The sequence below is a fragment of the Labrus mixtus genome, chromosome 22 (assembly GCF_963584025.1).
Source record: "Labrus mixtus chromosome 22, fLabMix1.1, whole genome shotgun sequence".
NCBI lineage: Eukaryota > Metazoa > Chordata > Actinopteri > Labriformes > Labridae > Labrus > Labrus mixtus.
The window spans coordinates 11629827-11645525 of record NC_083633.1 but is presented as its reverse complement, the minus strand read 5'-3'; the positions used below and the strand labels follow the sequence as shown (position 1 = coordinate 11645525).

The 15699-nt window shown below is 42.9% G+C and overlaps 4 protein-coding genes across 6 annotated transcripts; 2 read left to right on the top strand and 2 right to left on the bottom strand.

Annotated features, from left to right (window-relative positions):
• Nucleotides 1-527: 527 nt before the first annotated feature.
• Nucleotides 528-1900, bottom strand: morn2 (MORN repeat containing 2). The gene is made up of 6 exons (XM_061029254.1): nucleotides 1828-1900; nucleotides 1689-1721; nucleotides 1556-1606; nucleotides 1375-1481; nucleotides 1137-1273; nucleotides 528-703 (listed from the first exon to the last, which is right to left on the bottom strand). The coding sequence occupies exons 1-6, from the start codon at nucleotides 1832-1834 to the stop codon at nucleotides 601-603; spliced, it is 438 nt and encodes a 145-aa protein (XP_060885237.1). The 5' UTR covers nucleotides 1835-1900; the 3' UTR covers nucleotides 528-600.
• A 337-nt stretch (nucleotides 1901-2237) lies between these two features.
• On the top strand, nucleotides 2238-12800 carry dhx57 (DEAH (Asp-Glu-Ala-Asp/His) box polypeptide 57). 2 transcript variants are annotated; one of them, XM_061029456.1, is made up of 26 exons: nucleotides 2238-2283; nucleotides 2809-2842; nucleotides 2940-3131; nucleotides 3241-3272; nucleotides 3333-3618; nucleotides 3758-3961; nucleotides 4372-5285; nucleotides 5383-5567; nucleotides 5675-5796; nucleotides 6343-6538; nucleotides 6668-6792; nucleotides 6978-7111; nucleotides 7215-7269; nucleotides 7450-7664; nucleotides 7771-7887; nucleotides 7999-8095; nucleotides 8937-9110; nucleotides 9264-9464; nucleotides 9661-9937; nucleotides 10074-10169; nucleotides 10260-10343; nucleotides 10452-10589; nucleotides 10825-10899; nucleotides 11016-11150; nucleotides 11239-11439; nucleotides 11876-12800. In XM_061029456.1, exons 3-26 carry the CDS (start codon nucleotides 2944-2946, stop codon nucleotides 12017-12019), a joined length of 4395 nt encoding a protein of 1464 aa, XP_060885439.1. In that variant the 5' UTR covers nucleotides 2238-2283; nucleotides 2809-2842; nucleotides 2940-2943; the 3' UTR covers nucleotides 12020-12800. The 2 variants fall into 2 exon arrangements, with proteins under 2 accessions (XP_060885439.1, XP_060885438.1); XM_061029455.1 differs by having other exon boundaries at nucleotides 3241-3618.
• A 144-nt stretch (nucleotides 12801-12944) lies between these two features.
• On the top strand, nucleotides 12945-14254 carry LOC132956182 (small lysine-rich protein 1). 2 transcript variants are annotated; one of them, XM_061029460.1, is made up of 3 exons: nucleotides 12945-13062; nucleotides 13209-13257; nucleotides 13363-14254. In XM_061029460.1, exons 2-3 carry the CDS (start codon nucleotides 13255-13257, stop codon nucleotides 13621-13623), a joined length of 264 nt encoding a protein of 87 aa, XP_060885443.1. In that variant the 5' UTR covers nucleotides 12945-13062; nucleotides 13209-13254; the 3' UTR covers nucleotides 13624-14254. The 2 variants fall into 2 exon arrangements, with proteins under 2 accessions (XP_060885443.1, XP_060885444.1); XM_061029461.1 differs by lacking the exon at nucleotides 13209-13257.
• Nucleotides 13839-15600, bottom strand: stmp1 (short transmembrane mitochondrial protein 1). Its single transcript, XM_061029462.1, has 3 exons — nucleotides 15458-15600; nucleotides 15255-15308; nucleotides 13839-14423 (listed from the first exon to the last, which is right to left on the bottom strand). Exons 1-3 carry the CDS (start codon nucleotides 15470-15472, stop codon nucleotides 14352-14354), a joined length of 141 nt encoding a protein of 46 aa, XP_060885445.1. The 5' UTR covers nucleotides 15473-15600; the 3' UTR covers nucleotides 13839-14351.
• Nucleotides 15601-15699: the final 99 nt, after the last annotated feature.

The window sequence follows — 15699 nt, the reverse complement described above, 5'->3', positions numbered from 1 at the left end:
CGCACTCTCACACACAAGTCTCCTCAGGCCAATGTTCAGACTCTTCTTGTACAGATGTAGTGGATGGGGACATAAACATATGCCACTCAGTGATTGGCTGGTGGCATGATGTAACAATTCCCCCGACTGGTCCTACAGTCAGCATCAAGTATAACCAGAAAATGATGTAAACTTTTGATGACTTGCTTTCACTTTAAATATGTCATTGGTTAAAAATGCTTATTCTACATGGCTTAATTCACAGATATGTCAAAATTAAAATCATGGCTATCATTATAAAGCATGCATACAACAAAACAGCAGCAAACTCACCCCTTTCTACTCTCAAGCATGCAACCAGTGGAGCGATAATTAAAGCTGAAAGAGTGACCTCAGGCGAGAGACATGACTCAGATTACATGGAAGTGTAACCACCATTACACAGATATCCATGCATGTGGACACACACCGCTCATACTGCCAGCACTGACTACATTTAAACTTATCACATCACACTTATCACAAAGACAGACTATATACACTTTTTTTTATTCCATAAAGTTGAATGTCAATGAGGAAAATACCATATTCAGATTAGCTCATCCATGTTTGTTTTTTGTCTTAACTGTTATACTGCAGTTTCAGGCCCAGTGCTGCTTTGCCATGGAACTCCCCTGTCCATGCCAGTCCCTGTGTGTCAGTGAACGCCCCTTCTCCCTCCAACCTAGAACACACCAGTTGAGAAATTGGAAATCATACATTTGAAGAAGAAAAAAAACTGGACAGCCAAAAACTAAAGCTAAATCATGTATGAATTACTTTCCCCAAAATAAGTATTATAGTATTAATAAGTATTATAGTATTGAATCCAACCTAAAATTAAGAGGAAATTTAAGGAAATGTTGGAAATGTTAGGCTTTAAGTGGCCTCTATGAGCTCTACTATGACAAGGACATTCATTTTTAGAAGTGGAAATTGTACTGTTACATATTTTAGTTATTTCTTTCATCCAGTCCACATTAAATTTAATCAGTGCAGGGATCATTGATTATTTAGGTCTGCTTCTTCATTCAGCCAACAAAAGATGGCAAATATAACCATATTGACTCTTGTAACAAATGGCTCTCAAAACAAAGGCTAGGACAAAAAGAAAATACCTGTCCTTGTGAAATTGACCTTTGTACACAGAGCCGTCTGGGAAGGTGTATGTTCCTGTCCCTTCATACATGTTATCTTTGAATCCTCCTTCGTATATTGCTCCGGAGGGATGCTGCAGGGTCCCTCTACCATGGATCTGTGAGACACACACACACACACAGAACTGAGCATGTAGGCCACAGAGATAGTATCGGCATACATCAGTGGAAGTAAGATATGCACTTGTTAAATACATACTTTGTCTTCATGCCACTCTCCAGTGTATATCACACCCCCTGCTGATGTGTGTTTCCCAGTACCACTCCTCATCAACGCCCCTGCTGCACCCCTGCTGCACTCCCCCTCTGTGGAGAAGTTAACACAAACTCATTTGACTGTCATGTAAATGTATAAGGCAGTGTCGTCCGTTATCACTCACCATATCTGTCTCCATTCGGGAAAATGTAGGACACCTTTATAGGCTCTTCCCCTATGTAGTAACAGAGATATTAATGAACCTCAAAAACATCAGGCTAGATAAACATTTACAGGTGATGAACTTAGATATTTACCAGGCGTTATCAAATAATCAGTGTCCTTCTTATCTGAAATGGAAAACCATACACACAGCCATAATTAGAGAGCAGGCAGAAGAAGTTGTCAGTGTGTGTGCTGGGTGTTAGAAATCACATCTTCACAATGACACCCCACCAGACATCCGTGACAGCTTCCCCTCAGCAGACAGATGGCTTTCAGAATACGACAGTGAAAACGCTCTGTGCACAGCCACCACCGTAGCTGATTAAAAACAAATGACACAGGCTAACTTGAAGCTATATTTGCTCGTTAAAAATAACCAGCATTGACTGAAACGTGGCGGTCCGCTGACTGTGTTGTTGTTAAAGCGCCACAGTAACTGAGTTACCATGGTTACAGGTTCTGACAGGGCTGGTTTAAAATGTGTTTTTTGAGCGGGTATTAGAGTTTAGTTCAACGTACTATGACTTTTATTTAGCACAAATCATAACGACATTCCTTTTATTGATTTATTTATTTTTCAAACAATATGAAGCTATCAAACTCGGACACCGGAAGAGAAACTTTGAACCCTGAGGTTCAGCCAATGAAAGAGAAGCAAGCTGCCGGTGTTCAGAACAGCTGTATCAGGTTGGTTCACGCTTGTTTCGAAAGTTACGTTTTAAAAAGTACCTTTAAACCTCAATGTATAATATGCTCTTCCCTACTTGTATGTTACTCTTAAGCACTTCTACGTCTCCTCTTGACTCAAGAGAAAGCTTCTCAGCCTGTTAAAGTGACAGGAAAAGAAGAGAGCGTGCTAGCCTGTTAGCATTTTAGCTTGCTGAAGCTTTACCGACTGCTGCTCATGAAAATACGTTTTTTTTCTTATCCTGTTATCCTGTTCTGTGCAAAGTTCTGAATGCAAACATTGTCAGTGAGCCGGGTGTAAAGCTAAAATGGTCATCGCCGCGGTTGGGTTGTTAGTCTGCGTGCCCAGTTTGATTGCATAATTGTAGCCAGCAGCGCGGTGTGTCAGACACCATCTCATTACTCCTACTTGAACTGAAGTGCCACAACAAGCCACCCCACAATGCACTGTGTGCCGGGGATGTACAGAAGCTGCTCTTCGGTGTATTCAGGATTTATTCAAACCCATCTTGTCTCTCTTTACAGATTGTTTGCTACAATGAAAGGACATTGATTCAACGTGAGTATACTTTTTTTCTGAGAGCAAAACAAATGTCTTGCTGTGAAGCTAAAAAAAATTAAATGCACTGTGACTTCACTGTTTTTTTTTTCCACAGAGACATGAATGCAAGGAGAAGAGGTGGGAAGCCAAACAGAGGAGGGGGGAGGTTTAACAAGTCAAAAGGAGGTGGAGGACGAGGAGGAGGAGGTGGTGGCGGCGGCGGAGGTGGAGGCAAGAAAGGAGGAGCTGCGTGCTGGGATGATGAGGATGATTTCAGCCTTGATTTTGGAGCCCCTCGTTCGAGCAGGTATACATTTATAATATCAAATATTTATAATATCAAATATTTCACACTGTGTGCTCATGTTTCTACTGTTTTTCCTCTGCTGTCACTGTTTACCTGGCGCTGCCTCCAGACCTAGCAGAGGAAGAGGTGGAGGTGGAGGCGGTGGCGGCCGTGGAGGTGGCGGCCGTGGAGTTGGCGGCCGTGGAGGCGGCGGCCGTGTAGTTGGCGGCGGCCGTGGAGGTGGCGGCGGCCGTGGAGGTGGCAGACATGAAGGTGGCAGAGATGCAGGTAGAGGAAGGGGAGGTAGAGATCGAGACAGGGACAGCAGCAGCAAGGCTCTGCCGAGGTCTCTTGCGAGGACCAGAACATACCCACAGTCAGGGGAGAGCACGAGGCCAGAGGCGAGCACCATGCCCTTGCAGAGGATCTTCATGACTAATGAGAACCAAGAACAACTCAAGGAGCTGCTGCGGGAGCTGCAGACCCAGGACTTCGATGAGACCTATGAGTATGTACATTCAACTAAAAACTTATCAAATAATCTACAGTCCTTTCTCTGTTAAAAGACACTTATCGAAACAATAAAGTGATGTTTTCCACTTCCACTGATATCATCCTCTCTCTCTCTCTCTCTCTCTCTCTCTCAGTGAATCTGGTTCTGATTATACGGGGAGTGAAGAGGAAGAGGTGGAATTTGATGAGCTGGACCACCGTGAGGACGGCCAGTTCTGGGCCACTAATGATGAGCCTGTGGAGAGGGCAGAGAGCCCAGCATATGATCCAGAATCTGATGATGAGCGGCCCACCCCTGAGCCTGTCATCTCCTTATTCGCGATAGCAAAACTCTGCAGGTGATTGTGCAAAATGATTTATTTTATTGAAGGTGTGGGAGTAGACAGTAATCCACAGATTTTATTTTGTTTCTAGCTTTGAAACTTATACCAGCAGGTAGACCAATCAATATACTCATCTGTTACTTTTATTTGTTAAACCCCTGAAAAATTGACTTGTTTCTACTTCTTCAAAACAGCGACCAACACGGCAATAATACAATTTCAAACTACTGTTTTGGAGCAGCAAGAAGAATTTATGTAATGTCATTTAGCATTTGACAATATTAGAATATTAAGCAAGAAGAAGTGGTTTCAAAACGTCTCAAGAACATCTCTCCTGTGATTTAAAGCCAGTATGATTGCTTCTTTTCTGTCAGGAAGCATATCACCGTAGAACTCTTTTTTTCCCCCTCCTTTCATTGGCGTAGGTTCGGGTTTGACAGGGAGCGCGGCAAGCAGGCACTTGAGTCCGGCGGAGGTGAATTTGGCACCACTTTGGAACAGCTCCTCCACCAGGTTTACAGCGAGCGCTTCGGCCAAAAAGCTCTTTCCGTTGATGGCCTCAAAAGCGTTCCTATGGATGACTGTTTGAGCCAGAGGCAGGAAGAAGCTCTGGCTCTAGCTGCCATATACGGGGAGCGCTTCAGTGAGCGCATCGCTAATTCAGTCTGGACTGTAACCCTGGACCTCTCGTTCCTCTTAGACAATGCCGACAAGAATGGCGAGCGAGTCTGGGGCCGAGGTGGTGGTGGTGGTGGAGGAGTTGTTAACATACGTGATGTCTGCAAATTCTTCTTGAAAGGGCAGGGCTGCCGCTTTGGTGAGAAATGCAAGTTCAAGCACCAGCTCCCTACTAAAGAAAGATCCGGGGCTGGCTCCCCAGACCTGATGGGCCTGAGCCAGCCCGGCGTCAGCAGCTATTCTCCTCCTGAATATGAACTCCAGATCCGTTTTCCCAAAGGAAACCGTTACCCCTTTCAGGCGCCGATAGTTGCCTTTAGCACCACCGACGAGTCTGTCGGAGCTGCAGGGAGGCTCAGTGTGACAGAGAGATTATTTGGAGAAGCGTTGGCAGCAGCAAAGAGCAGCGAGCCGGTTGTTTACACTCTGATCACCATATGTGAGGATGAAAACATGATGAAGGATCTGCTGGCTGTCGGTCATCACAAATACAGCACGCCCCCGCCTGTGGTGGTTGTTCCTCCACCTCCTGTTGCCATAGCAAAGAGTAAGAGTATGAGGAGCAATGCAACTGAGGAAAACAGGGGTAGTAGTAGCAGCAGCAGTAATCACTCCAGCAGCAGACGGAGTGCTCCACCTAACAACCAGAGACCCATAGATGGTGAGTCAACCAGATCATTTATCGTCCTTATTATCAACAGTTAACAACTTTATTCATGTGTAAGTGAGTTTAAACTCTATAACTAATGTCATAATAGTGAAAGAGACAACAGAAGCAGAGGAGCTGGATGACCAGGATGAGGAAGATGAGGAGGAAGCTGTTCCAGTCGAGAGCGAGAGTTATGTCAATTTGAGGAAGAAGATGGTGAATAAGCACAACCTGAAGCTTGACAACCTACTTCAGGAAAACGGCAAGCTGTGCCGAGAATTCCAGAAGAAGCAGGTAAAATTGAACGTGTTTTTCTTATATTTGATACCAAGACGCAATACCAGGCATCCTCTATAATATTTGTTATTAATGCATCGCTGTTCTTCCTTCCGTGCACACAGTCATCAAGGCGCTTCAGGTCTATGTTTGAGCAGAGGAGGAAGCTGCCAGCTTGGCAAGAAAGGGAGAACATTCTCGACCTTTTGGACCGGTGCCAGGTGCTGGTGGTCAGCGGGATGACGGGGTGAGTCACACGGGGCAGCATAGAGGGTTGTCAAATTCAGATATACTCAAACGGAGGACATGCTATTTATAGTTATGATTTCATACATAAACATGACTTAGTTTTATTGCAGGAAAGATGAAACTGAAAGAGGTCTGAACGTTTTCCCGAGCAAAGTGTGTTGAAAGAAAATTATAATCTGGCTGTAGTGCTAAATTCTGGTCCTGAGTTCTATGCAGCATTAGTGAGGGACTAAATCCAAATTTCATACACTATTGATGGTAAGATTCTTTGGAAAAAAGGGCTTCTGAATAATAACTTTTAACATTTCCTTCCATGTCGTGTTGTTAAAAGCTCTCAAAACTATTTTTGGTCCTCTTCTTAATTTTGAAATGATAAGGATTACTTTACCAAAAAGTATTAATAACCAATTTAAGAGCATGGAGGATTTCTATTACATTGTGTGTAGATATAGAAAATAAATTCTTCATTTTCAGGCCTGTAATATTCCATTCCTCTTGGTAACAGAAACCTGTTTAATCTTTGTTTTCTGTGGCTTCTCTGCAGCTGTGGTAAGACCACTCAGATCCCTCAGTTCATTCTCGACTCCACATTGAAAGGTCGAGCGGATGAGGTGGCAAACATCATCTGCACTCAACCTCGGCGCATCTCTGCCATCTCTGTGGCCCAGAGGGTGGCAGAGGAGAGAGCAGAGAGTCTGGGCAACTCAGTGGGCTACCAGATCCGCCTGGAGAGCGTCAGGGTAAGGGCACGATTGAAATTTCAAATATGCAGGATGGCGAGCCGTCAGCAGTCACTTGGTCTTAATTCTCAAATGTTATACTATGCCAGTGCTCCCTCGAACTGTTTTATAACTGCTCTGTTCTGTTAGACGTCTGCCACCCGACTGCTGTACTGCACCACAGGCGTGTTACTGAGGAGACTGGAGGGCGAGGCAGACCTTACAGGCGTCACACATGTCATTGTGGATGAAGTGCACGAGCGCACAGAGGAGAGGTGAGATTATGCAAATGATGCATAATGTCATGAAAATGCCCCTCCACGCTCTACCCTATACATGTTTTGTAGTTGTGCATGACATTTAAGCCCATTGCTTTCTCAAAAAGGCAAGTTATATTTACAAAACATTTCTCTGTAGCTGGTTTTTCGTCCATTGTCCAATACTCTACTTCATGTTTCAGTGACTTCCTGCTGTTGGTTCTGAAGGACCTGATAGTGCAGAGGCCTGACCTGAAGGTCATTCTGATGAGTGCCACACTCAACGCAAACCTCTTCTCTGAGTATTTTTACAACTGTCCCACCATCCACATACCAGGTAATCAGCAACTGTGGCATCTATTGTAGACAATTTTCAACTCAGACACATGTTATTGATGGTTTATTTCCCACTTGATACATTAGTGTCTCTCTCTCTCCAGGTCGTACTTTTCCTGTTGACCAGTTCTTTCTTGAAGACGCAATTGCTAAATCTCGGTAAGGACATCCTTCTTCACTTCAACAAATATTTAAGCAAACTCATCCGATAAAGTATTCTAAGATATTAACAAACTCCAGCACATCTTTCACTAAGTGTAGAGAAAGGAAATACACAGGGCAGGAATGAGACAAAAGGCGCCGATACTAAATCTCATATTTTCTTTTTTTGTTTTCTAGTTATGTCATTGAGGACGGCAGCCCTTACATGCGCTCAGGGAAACAGAATTCGTCTTCCTCAAGTGGACGAGGAAGCAAAGCAGATCCTCGGGACCTGGTGGATGACTTAGGTGACGATATGTGGAACTACATGTCTTTCTGTAAGAAGGACTTTGTCAAAGACTCCATTCCAGACCAGCAGCTCGGTCTGCAGGAGCTCACACTCAGATACAAAGGTGAGTTCAGAATAAGTAACACTAGATGAAGGGATCTTTACTTTAACTTCACCTCCTATGTCTCATGTAGAAGATGTCAATGAAATGGTACATGTTGTTGATGTAGATATTAAGAAGCCTGTGCTGAAGACCATGGCAGCGATGGACCTAGACAAGATCAATATGGACCTGGTGGAGAACCTGCTGGAGTGGATTGTGGATGGAAAGCATGGCTACCCTCCAGGTAAGACTCCTGAAATAATTTATATTCAGTCAGTTAAGTGGAATCCAAGACTCTAAGGAAGTTTGAACAACTTTTTTTATGTGAATGTAACATTTTGGTTTCTGTATTCAGGTGCGGTGCTCGTGTTTCTGCCGGGCCTGGCTGAGATCAAGATGCTCTATGAACAGCTGAAGTCCAACAGAATGTTCAACAACAGAGGGCCAACTAGGTCTGTGTCTAAAGATGTGTTTGCTGGTGTAAAAACATTTTGTTCACGTGTGTGTATATATATATATATATATATATATATTTTTTTTTTTTAAGATTTATTTTTGGGCTTTTTGTGCCTTTAGTGGATAGATAGGACAGTGGATAGAGTTGGAAATCAGGGAGAGAGAGGGTGGGGAATGACATGCGGGAAAGAAGCCACAGGTGGGATGTGAACCCGGGCCGCCCGCTTGAGACGACAGACTCCATACATGGGGCGCGCGCACTAACCACTGCACCACTGCGCCACCAGCGCCCCTATATTTGTTTTCTTTTTTAAAGATGAGACACCCCAAAAGGGTGGAAAATATAGAAACTACAGTGAAGGACGTGAAAAATATGCTAAATAAATACCTGTGATTAACACAGCCTTATCCCCCTGCTTGCGACCCGGACTCACGTTCTGCTACTTTTCGTCTGTATTGGTTGTTTTTTGAAGCTGAATGTTTGGCTGCACTTTCAGTCCAAGACAAATTTCCCCAAGGGGACACTAAAGTGTATCGTATCATACATGCTGAAGTGAGAGACAATAAAATGAAAGGACAACATGACACTGTGACGGCAGATTTATTTGCTGCTCCAAATCTGAACATTTATATGTAGCAAAGGAGTTAGGTCTTGTGTATTGTCTCACCTATTTTGACCCTGATACCTCTAATGGGGGAAGTCATTTCTGGTTTGTGTTCCAAATGATTATTATTTTTTTTTTACTAATTATAGTCATAGTTCAAAGTTAGCTGGGTAAACTAATACCTGATACTAGCAAAATGCTAACTTATATGAATGTGCTTTGCTCCCGCTAGGTGTGAGGTGTACCCACTTCACTCAACCTTGTCCAATGAGGAGCAGCAGGCAGTCTTCAGCCGACCACCCGAAGGTGTCACAAAGATCATCATCTCCACCAACATCGCCGAGACCTCTGTAACCATCGATGACGTGGTGTATGTGATCGACTCTGGCAAGATGAAGGAGAAAAGGTTGGCTTCTCTTAGCTTGTGTTCTCTGGAGAAAAACACATTATGAATCCAGTAGTTAATCATTTTGTTTTAATCCTACTTCGTGCTGCCTGCAGTTTAAAAAAAAAAAAAGAAGAAGCTACAACTGACATTCCTTCTTGATTCTGTCCGTAGGTATGATGCATCTAAAAGCATGGAGAGCCTGGAGGACTCTTGGGTGTCTCGGGCCAACGCGCTGCAGAGGAAGGGTCGAGCCGGTCGCGTGGCCTCGGGGGTCTGCTTCCATCTCTTCACCAGTCACTGCTTCCAACACCAGCTGGCTGAGCAGCAACTTCCCGAGATCCAGAGAGTGCCTCTAGAGCAGCTCTGCCTCCGGTACATCCATCTGTTTTCTCTTTGTTGTCTCTGTAAATGCAAATAGCAGAAGCCAATGTATGACATGGCTATTGGGAATAATGTTTTAAAAATCAGTGGAGGGGTTTTGGCAGCAGAGCGTCTCTTACCTGTAATACCATGTCAGATTTATGAGTTTAAATACTTAATCTTTACACTTTCCTGTGCGTCTCAACAGAATTAAGATCCTGGACGTGTTTGCCGAGCGGACGCTGGAGTCTGTTTTCTCTCGCCTGATCGAGCCCCCGGCTATGGAAAGCTTGGATGCAGCAAAGCAGCGCCTGTGTGACCTGGGAGCTCTGACTGCAGATGAGAAACTGACCCCACTGGGCTACCACCTGGCTTGCCTTCCTGTCGATGTACGAATCGGGAAACTCATGCTGTTTGGTGCTATCTTCCGCTGCCTTGACCCGGCACTCACCATCGCTGCCAGTCTGGCCTTCAAATCCCCGTTTGTAAGAAACCACTTGCTACTTTTGAGCTACCCCAGTTTCACATTGGTATTACAGCGCCGGTTATAGGATCCCATGTGATGATTATTACTTGCTAAAAGTGTCATCAATCATTTATTGTCTTCTGTCTGTGTTCCAGGTTTCACCATGGGATAAGAGAGAAGAAGCCAATGAAAAGAAAGTGGCCTTTGCTGTGGCCCAAAGTGACCATCTGGCTTTGTTACAGGCTTACAAGGTTCTAAATGGACTTATCTTTTATAGAGAAGAAATGCACAGACATGATCATGTAGCTTTTAAAATAACTGTTACGATGTTTCTCTTGCAGGGATGGTGCTGTGCTGCAAAAAATGGCAACAAGGCCGGCTTCAGCTACTGCAGGGAGAACTTTCTCTCGTGGCGAGGCCTACAGGTCCGACAGTGTTCAATTCAAAAATACTTAATTGTCTCCTTTTGTGTTCTTGGTTTGTTTGAAATAATTCGTCTCCTCCTCACAAAATGATATTTGCTTTGTGTGCAGGAAATTGCCAGTCTGAAGAGGCAGTTTGCTGAGCTGCTGTCTGACATTGGCTTCATCAAGGAGGGACTGAGGGCCAGGGTTATAGATCGCATGAGCACCAAAGGCACTGATGGTGTTCTGGAGGCAACAGGCCCTGAGGTAACACACACACACACACACACACACGGATTGTAGTGCAGACAGTATTTCTTATCCAATAGAGAAGAGGCTCCCGCCTTCTCTCCATTGCTACAAGGGCTTATGTCCTAGTAAAGTTTCTAATAGTTGAAAATATTTAACTTAAACTTTCAGGGCAATCACTTCTCATACAAAGATAGTAGAAAAAAAACAGTTGCCATGCTTTTAATTATTCATTTTTTGTCATTTCTTCCAGGCTAACTTAAACTCAGAAAACATCAGGCTAATGTCTGCCATGCTTTGTGCTGCCCTCTATCCCAATGTGGTTCAGGTAAATATTCATACTCTCTGTTCTTTTGTATAAGAGATGGAAGACAGTGAAAAGTACATGACTGTTGTTAACTTTTATTGCTTCTGCACTATCCTGTCTTTGATCCTTTCATGTAGGTACGAGCTCCTCAGGGTAATTTCAAGATGACCAGCAAAGGTGCGATGAAGATGCAGCCCAAAGCCAACGAGCTCCGCTTCATGACCAAGGATGACGGCTGTGTGCACGTGCATCCCTCCTCAGTCAACTACACTGTGAGTCACAAGACAAAGGAAGAGGCCTTGTGTTCAACAGCTCCTGTATTTAGAGCGACGAGCTTCATGACTCTTCTTTGTGCTCCAGGTTCGGCACTACAACAGCCCCTACCTGGTGTACCACGAGAAGGTGAAGACGAGCCGCGTGTTCATCAGGGACTGCAGCATGGTGTCCGTCTACCCGCTGGTGCTGTTTGGGGGCGGGCAGGTCAACATGGAGCTGCACAAGGGAGAGTTTGTCATCTCACTGGATGACGGATGGATCCGATTCGCTGCTTCTTCTCATCAGGTTAGATACAGATTTAAGTTTTTAGAAATACATCAAGGGAAAACAAATTATCATGAGACATATCTTAGCACTAAAACTTTCCTTTAATGTATTGTCTAAAATGTAGTTACATAGTGATATTTTGATATTAAATAAACATGGCTGCAACCTTATTGATTGATGAAGTAATTTAAACTTACAAGCTCTTTGAAAAGTTGTCAAGCTTTATACTATTAAGCAAAAATCAAAAAGGCATTGGACGCTCTTTGTGTGTTCCTAAGTTGTCAGTACTCACAAAAGTCATTTTTAAATGAAAATATATGTAAAAGAAAAACATCATTTATAATAAATAATATACTGTATATATTCCAAATATAAGTGCATAAAACAACAGCACAAGCCAAATCAAAGAAAACAAATAAAGATGGCTCTGTAAATGTGTTTGTGTGTCACACAGGTGGCAGAGCTGGTGAAAGAGCTGCGCTGGGAGCTGGACCAGCTGCTGGAGGACAAAATCAGGAGCCCGAGCATGGACCTGTGCAGCTGCCCCCGCGGCTCCCGCATCATCCGGATGATTGTTCACCTCATCACCACACAATAACACTGCTCCTAAACAAACCACTTCTAACCCGTTATGTCATCCCTGATGGCTTGAATGCATGAAGCTCTGCAGTAAAAAAAAAAAAAAAAATGTCTTTCTTGCTCCTGAGATACTGCCATGAAGTGATTTTTAACAACATGTTACTCTAACAGTTAGGGGTGAAGCTAGGACACCTGGTTGAGGTGCTGCATCTCACCACCCTGCTGCAAGCTGACACTTCAACTGAAGTATCACTTCACAAGAAAACAAAGCTACCTTGTTGATGCACTTGAGGCTTTGTGAAGCAAATATTGCCTTTTAAAGAAAAACACATGGCACTATTATGGTGAGCAACAAACCTCCATTATAGTATTTGCTGGGAAAGGAGAAGTTTTAGAATGCCATAAATTGGCACACAAATTGTGGCTGAATTTGATGTCATATTTGTATAGTGTATTTTTATTTTGAGTTGTGTCTTTCCCACAACTGAGAATCTCCTTGGGTCCATATTGGAATAGTTATTCTCACAGTGGCTGCAGAATTGTTTTGGTTGTGTGAGTATTTATTTTTATTGCATGACAGGAAAATCCAAGCGCTTCTGCATGGTATTTACATTTACTGAATGTATTTAAGTGTAACAATGATGTCAGACCTACATTTTCACCATGTGAATGCAAGGGCTTTTTAAAATCAGGACAACTTGGAAACAATCGCCAAAGACTTTGAGGCTTTCTTTTGTCTTAACGAGTGGTGAATTCCACTGCACACTGCAACAAAAATAAAACAAAAAAAGGAAAGGATAGTTGACTGTTTGCCTTTTATGTTAGTTATATCAGTCATTTCACTAATTCTTGTTCAGTTTTGTGTTCAAAGTTCAGCTGTGTGTTGTGTTTGAGCGTCTTGGAAGCAACAAAAGAATTTACAGGCTTGTGGCTGAGGTCAGCCCCTTCATTCATGAGCGACTCTGTTCTGTCTCTAAGACAACAGGACGTAAACAAACGTGGTATCACTGTCCCAGTTGAACCATTCAGTTGCCACAAACAACAGTGCCAAGACCAGATCTGGTAAGAATCAGAAATCTTTTAATATTTAACGGTTTCAAGTACCGAAGCAGTTTCTAGAAAAACTATTAACGCCTTTAGATCATGTAATGTAGGAGAGCAGATCTACTGTTGAATGTTCCATTCTGTGAATTTATCCGACTCTACAGATGGGCAAGTAATCTGTCGTATTGGAAGTGACCAACACTTTTCACTATGGTATAGTTCAAGTAAATTAATAACGTACTTTCAAAACTATTTCATTTATTTCACGATGGGGAAATAAACCTATAGTGTACAATGTTTTTTTTGTTTTGTTCAAAGCCTCCCAAATCCATGAAATCAAGGTCCCACAGTTCAAGACCAGCCAGGAAGACGGGGAATCCCAAAACGCCCAAAAAGAGGTCCCCCAGTGCCAAATCAACAAAGACAGAAGTGGACATCCTCAGCCCAGCAGCCATGGAGAATGTCTACTACATTTGCCACAATGCAGCCGACTGTTTGGAGTTTAGAGGCTTTGGATGGCCACATTCAAATACCAAGAAGAAAAAGAAGAAGGGTACCAAGCCTAAGAAGAAAAAATAGATCTGTTTTTTTTTTTTTGCCAAAATACATTTTCCCCTTAAGATGTATAGTATAGCTAGTTAATGGCGCCATCTGGTGGACAGATCTAACAACACACACAAAGAAGTGTTGACAGCTGTAACCAGTGCTATGCAGAAGTATTGTTTTGTCTCACACCACCTTTGCAAAAATGTGCCAGTAAAAGTTACCTTAATTCACGAGACAAAGACTTTAAATTATTAGCAACTACCAACTTTATTATAAGCTGCAAAAATCAGAGTTGTATTCATACTTGTCCTAAAAAGTTTGGCAGTTGTTTCTGATAAATTGAAAGCCTTTAAAGGAAAATCCATAAACTTTGTGCAAGCTGCATGTTTTATCAATATCACCTTTGGAGAATCTCATAGTTAATAAACATGTGGAAACTAAAACACTGCAGTGCATTCCAGAAAAGGCCAGCAAACGGTGCCGTGGTGTTGGACTTAAAGTGATCCCACGAGTTATTTGTAAAATTCTTTAAATCCAGTCTTTGCACACTTTATCTTATAAAAATAGGCTATGATGGAACGTGCCTTGAACCCAAAAGCAAGAACAAATGCAGTTCCAGGCACTGTTAATATTCTTATACATTTTTACATTATCAATTTTTTTTTAATCAAATATGTACTCATTTAACGATGTACCCTGTAAAATAAATAGCTTCTCTGCAGAGTGCATCTGTTCTAGCTTGTAACATGGTCCAGCCTTTGTCACTCCGGGGGCTTCTTCTTGGCCTCCACGTCTTTCTTGAAGGCATCAATTTTCTTGGCTATGTTGGGAACCTAAATGGAGAAAAGCAGTACAATCAAATCGATGCAATCCGACACAAATACACAGTTAACCGTTTCTAAGGTCGACCTTCCAAAACGTGGTGCACACCAAAACTGTAATCCTGCTTTAATTATAATTATAATCCGGCAGTAGCTCAGTCTGTAGGGAGTTGGGTTGGGAACCGGTTCAAGAGTCCCGGTGCGGACCAAATATGGAAGTTGGTCTGGGAGCTGGAGAGGTGCCAGATCACTGCCGAAATTGCCCTTGAGCAAGGCACAAAACCCCCCACCCACCATCAGCTCAGAAGCGCCCGCTGTGGGCAGCTCCGTCACTCTGACATCTCTCCATTAGTGCATGTCCAGAGGATCCTGTTTGTGCATGTGTGTATATTTCAGCCTGTGTGTGTGTTGCATGACTTACAGAGTGTAAAAACAGAATTTCCCCTTGTGGGGATCAATAAAGTTAATCTTAATTCCAACATTTATAGAATAGATGTTTATTGCCATTTGCACAGGTACAGTACAGGTACATTGGAATTCTTGTGCGTTTCTCCCTGAGTCAGCTTCTACAAAAAAAAGTTTAAATGATATATAAAATAGACTAGCATTGTAAGAAAAAAAGAGAAGAAAAGTACAAAAGTAAAAATAAATAAGTTGTAGTAACAGCTAAGTGATTTAAATAAACTGTACAGAAGTTATACACTATGAATCTGAAGGTTATAATGCTGAGTTACAGTGGTAAGGGAGGGTGTGGTAAAGATCAGTCTGTATGTCGTGTAGATCCCTAAGTTAAATGCAAGTCCTTCATCTTTATGTATTCATGTCAAATTGTAAAACACTTACGTCATAGTTTTGAGCCAGGTACATCCCCACAACGTTTCCTAAGGTGAAGCCAGCCTGCAGGAGAAACAACACATGTTAACCAAGGCCAAAATATCTGACAGATTTTAACTTGACTATCATTGTTAGCTACATTAGCCATGTTCCGCATCCTTCAGTTTCCTATAACATGTAACGTCATGAATGATAACGTCAGGTAAACTCACCAGGAACTGAAGCATTGTGAAACGAAGAAGGACTGGCTACGGCAGATAAACTCACTGACTTCAAATGCAGCAGTAAGTCGAAGGCTACAGTGAGCGAACACGACAGTCTTCCCGGCTAACCAAAGCTAGCCTGTGATCAACATTAGGCGTACGCATGCGCGAGAAAAAGAACTGTCGCGTTGTAATCAGAGAACGTGAGGTGTAGTCTTTTTCCTCGTCCTGCGCAGCGCTGAGTAATTGCA

Coding starts and splice junctions, on each gene's coding strand:
- morn2 (XM_061029254.1), bottom strand. Junction 1,607..1,688: donor TGATTATTTGATAACGCCTG/GTAAATATCTAA, acceptor GTTACTACATAG/GGGAAGAGCCTATAAAGGTG. Junction 1,482..1,555: donor CCCGAATGGAGACAGATATG/GTGAGTGATAAC, acceptor ACTTCTCCACAG/AGGGGGAGTGCAGCAGGGGT.
- dhx57 (XM_061029455.1), top strand. CDS start 2,944: ATGAATGCAAGGAGAAGAGGTGGGAAGCCAAACAGAGGAGGGGGGAGG. Junction 3,132..3,240: donor GGAGCCCCTCGTTCGAGCAG/GTATACATTTAT, acceptor CGCTGCCTCCAG/ACCTAGCAGAGGAAGAGGTG. Junction 6,539..6,667: donor TCCGCCTGGAGAGCGTCAGG/GTAAGGGCACGA, acceptor CTGTTCTGTTAG/ACGTCTGCCACCCGACTGCT.
- stmp1 (XM_061029462.1), bottom strand. Junction 14,424..15,254: donor ACCTGGCTCAAAACTATGAC/GTAAGTGTTTTA, acceptor TTCTCCATTTAG/GTTCCCAACATAGCCAAGAA.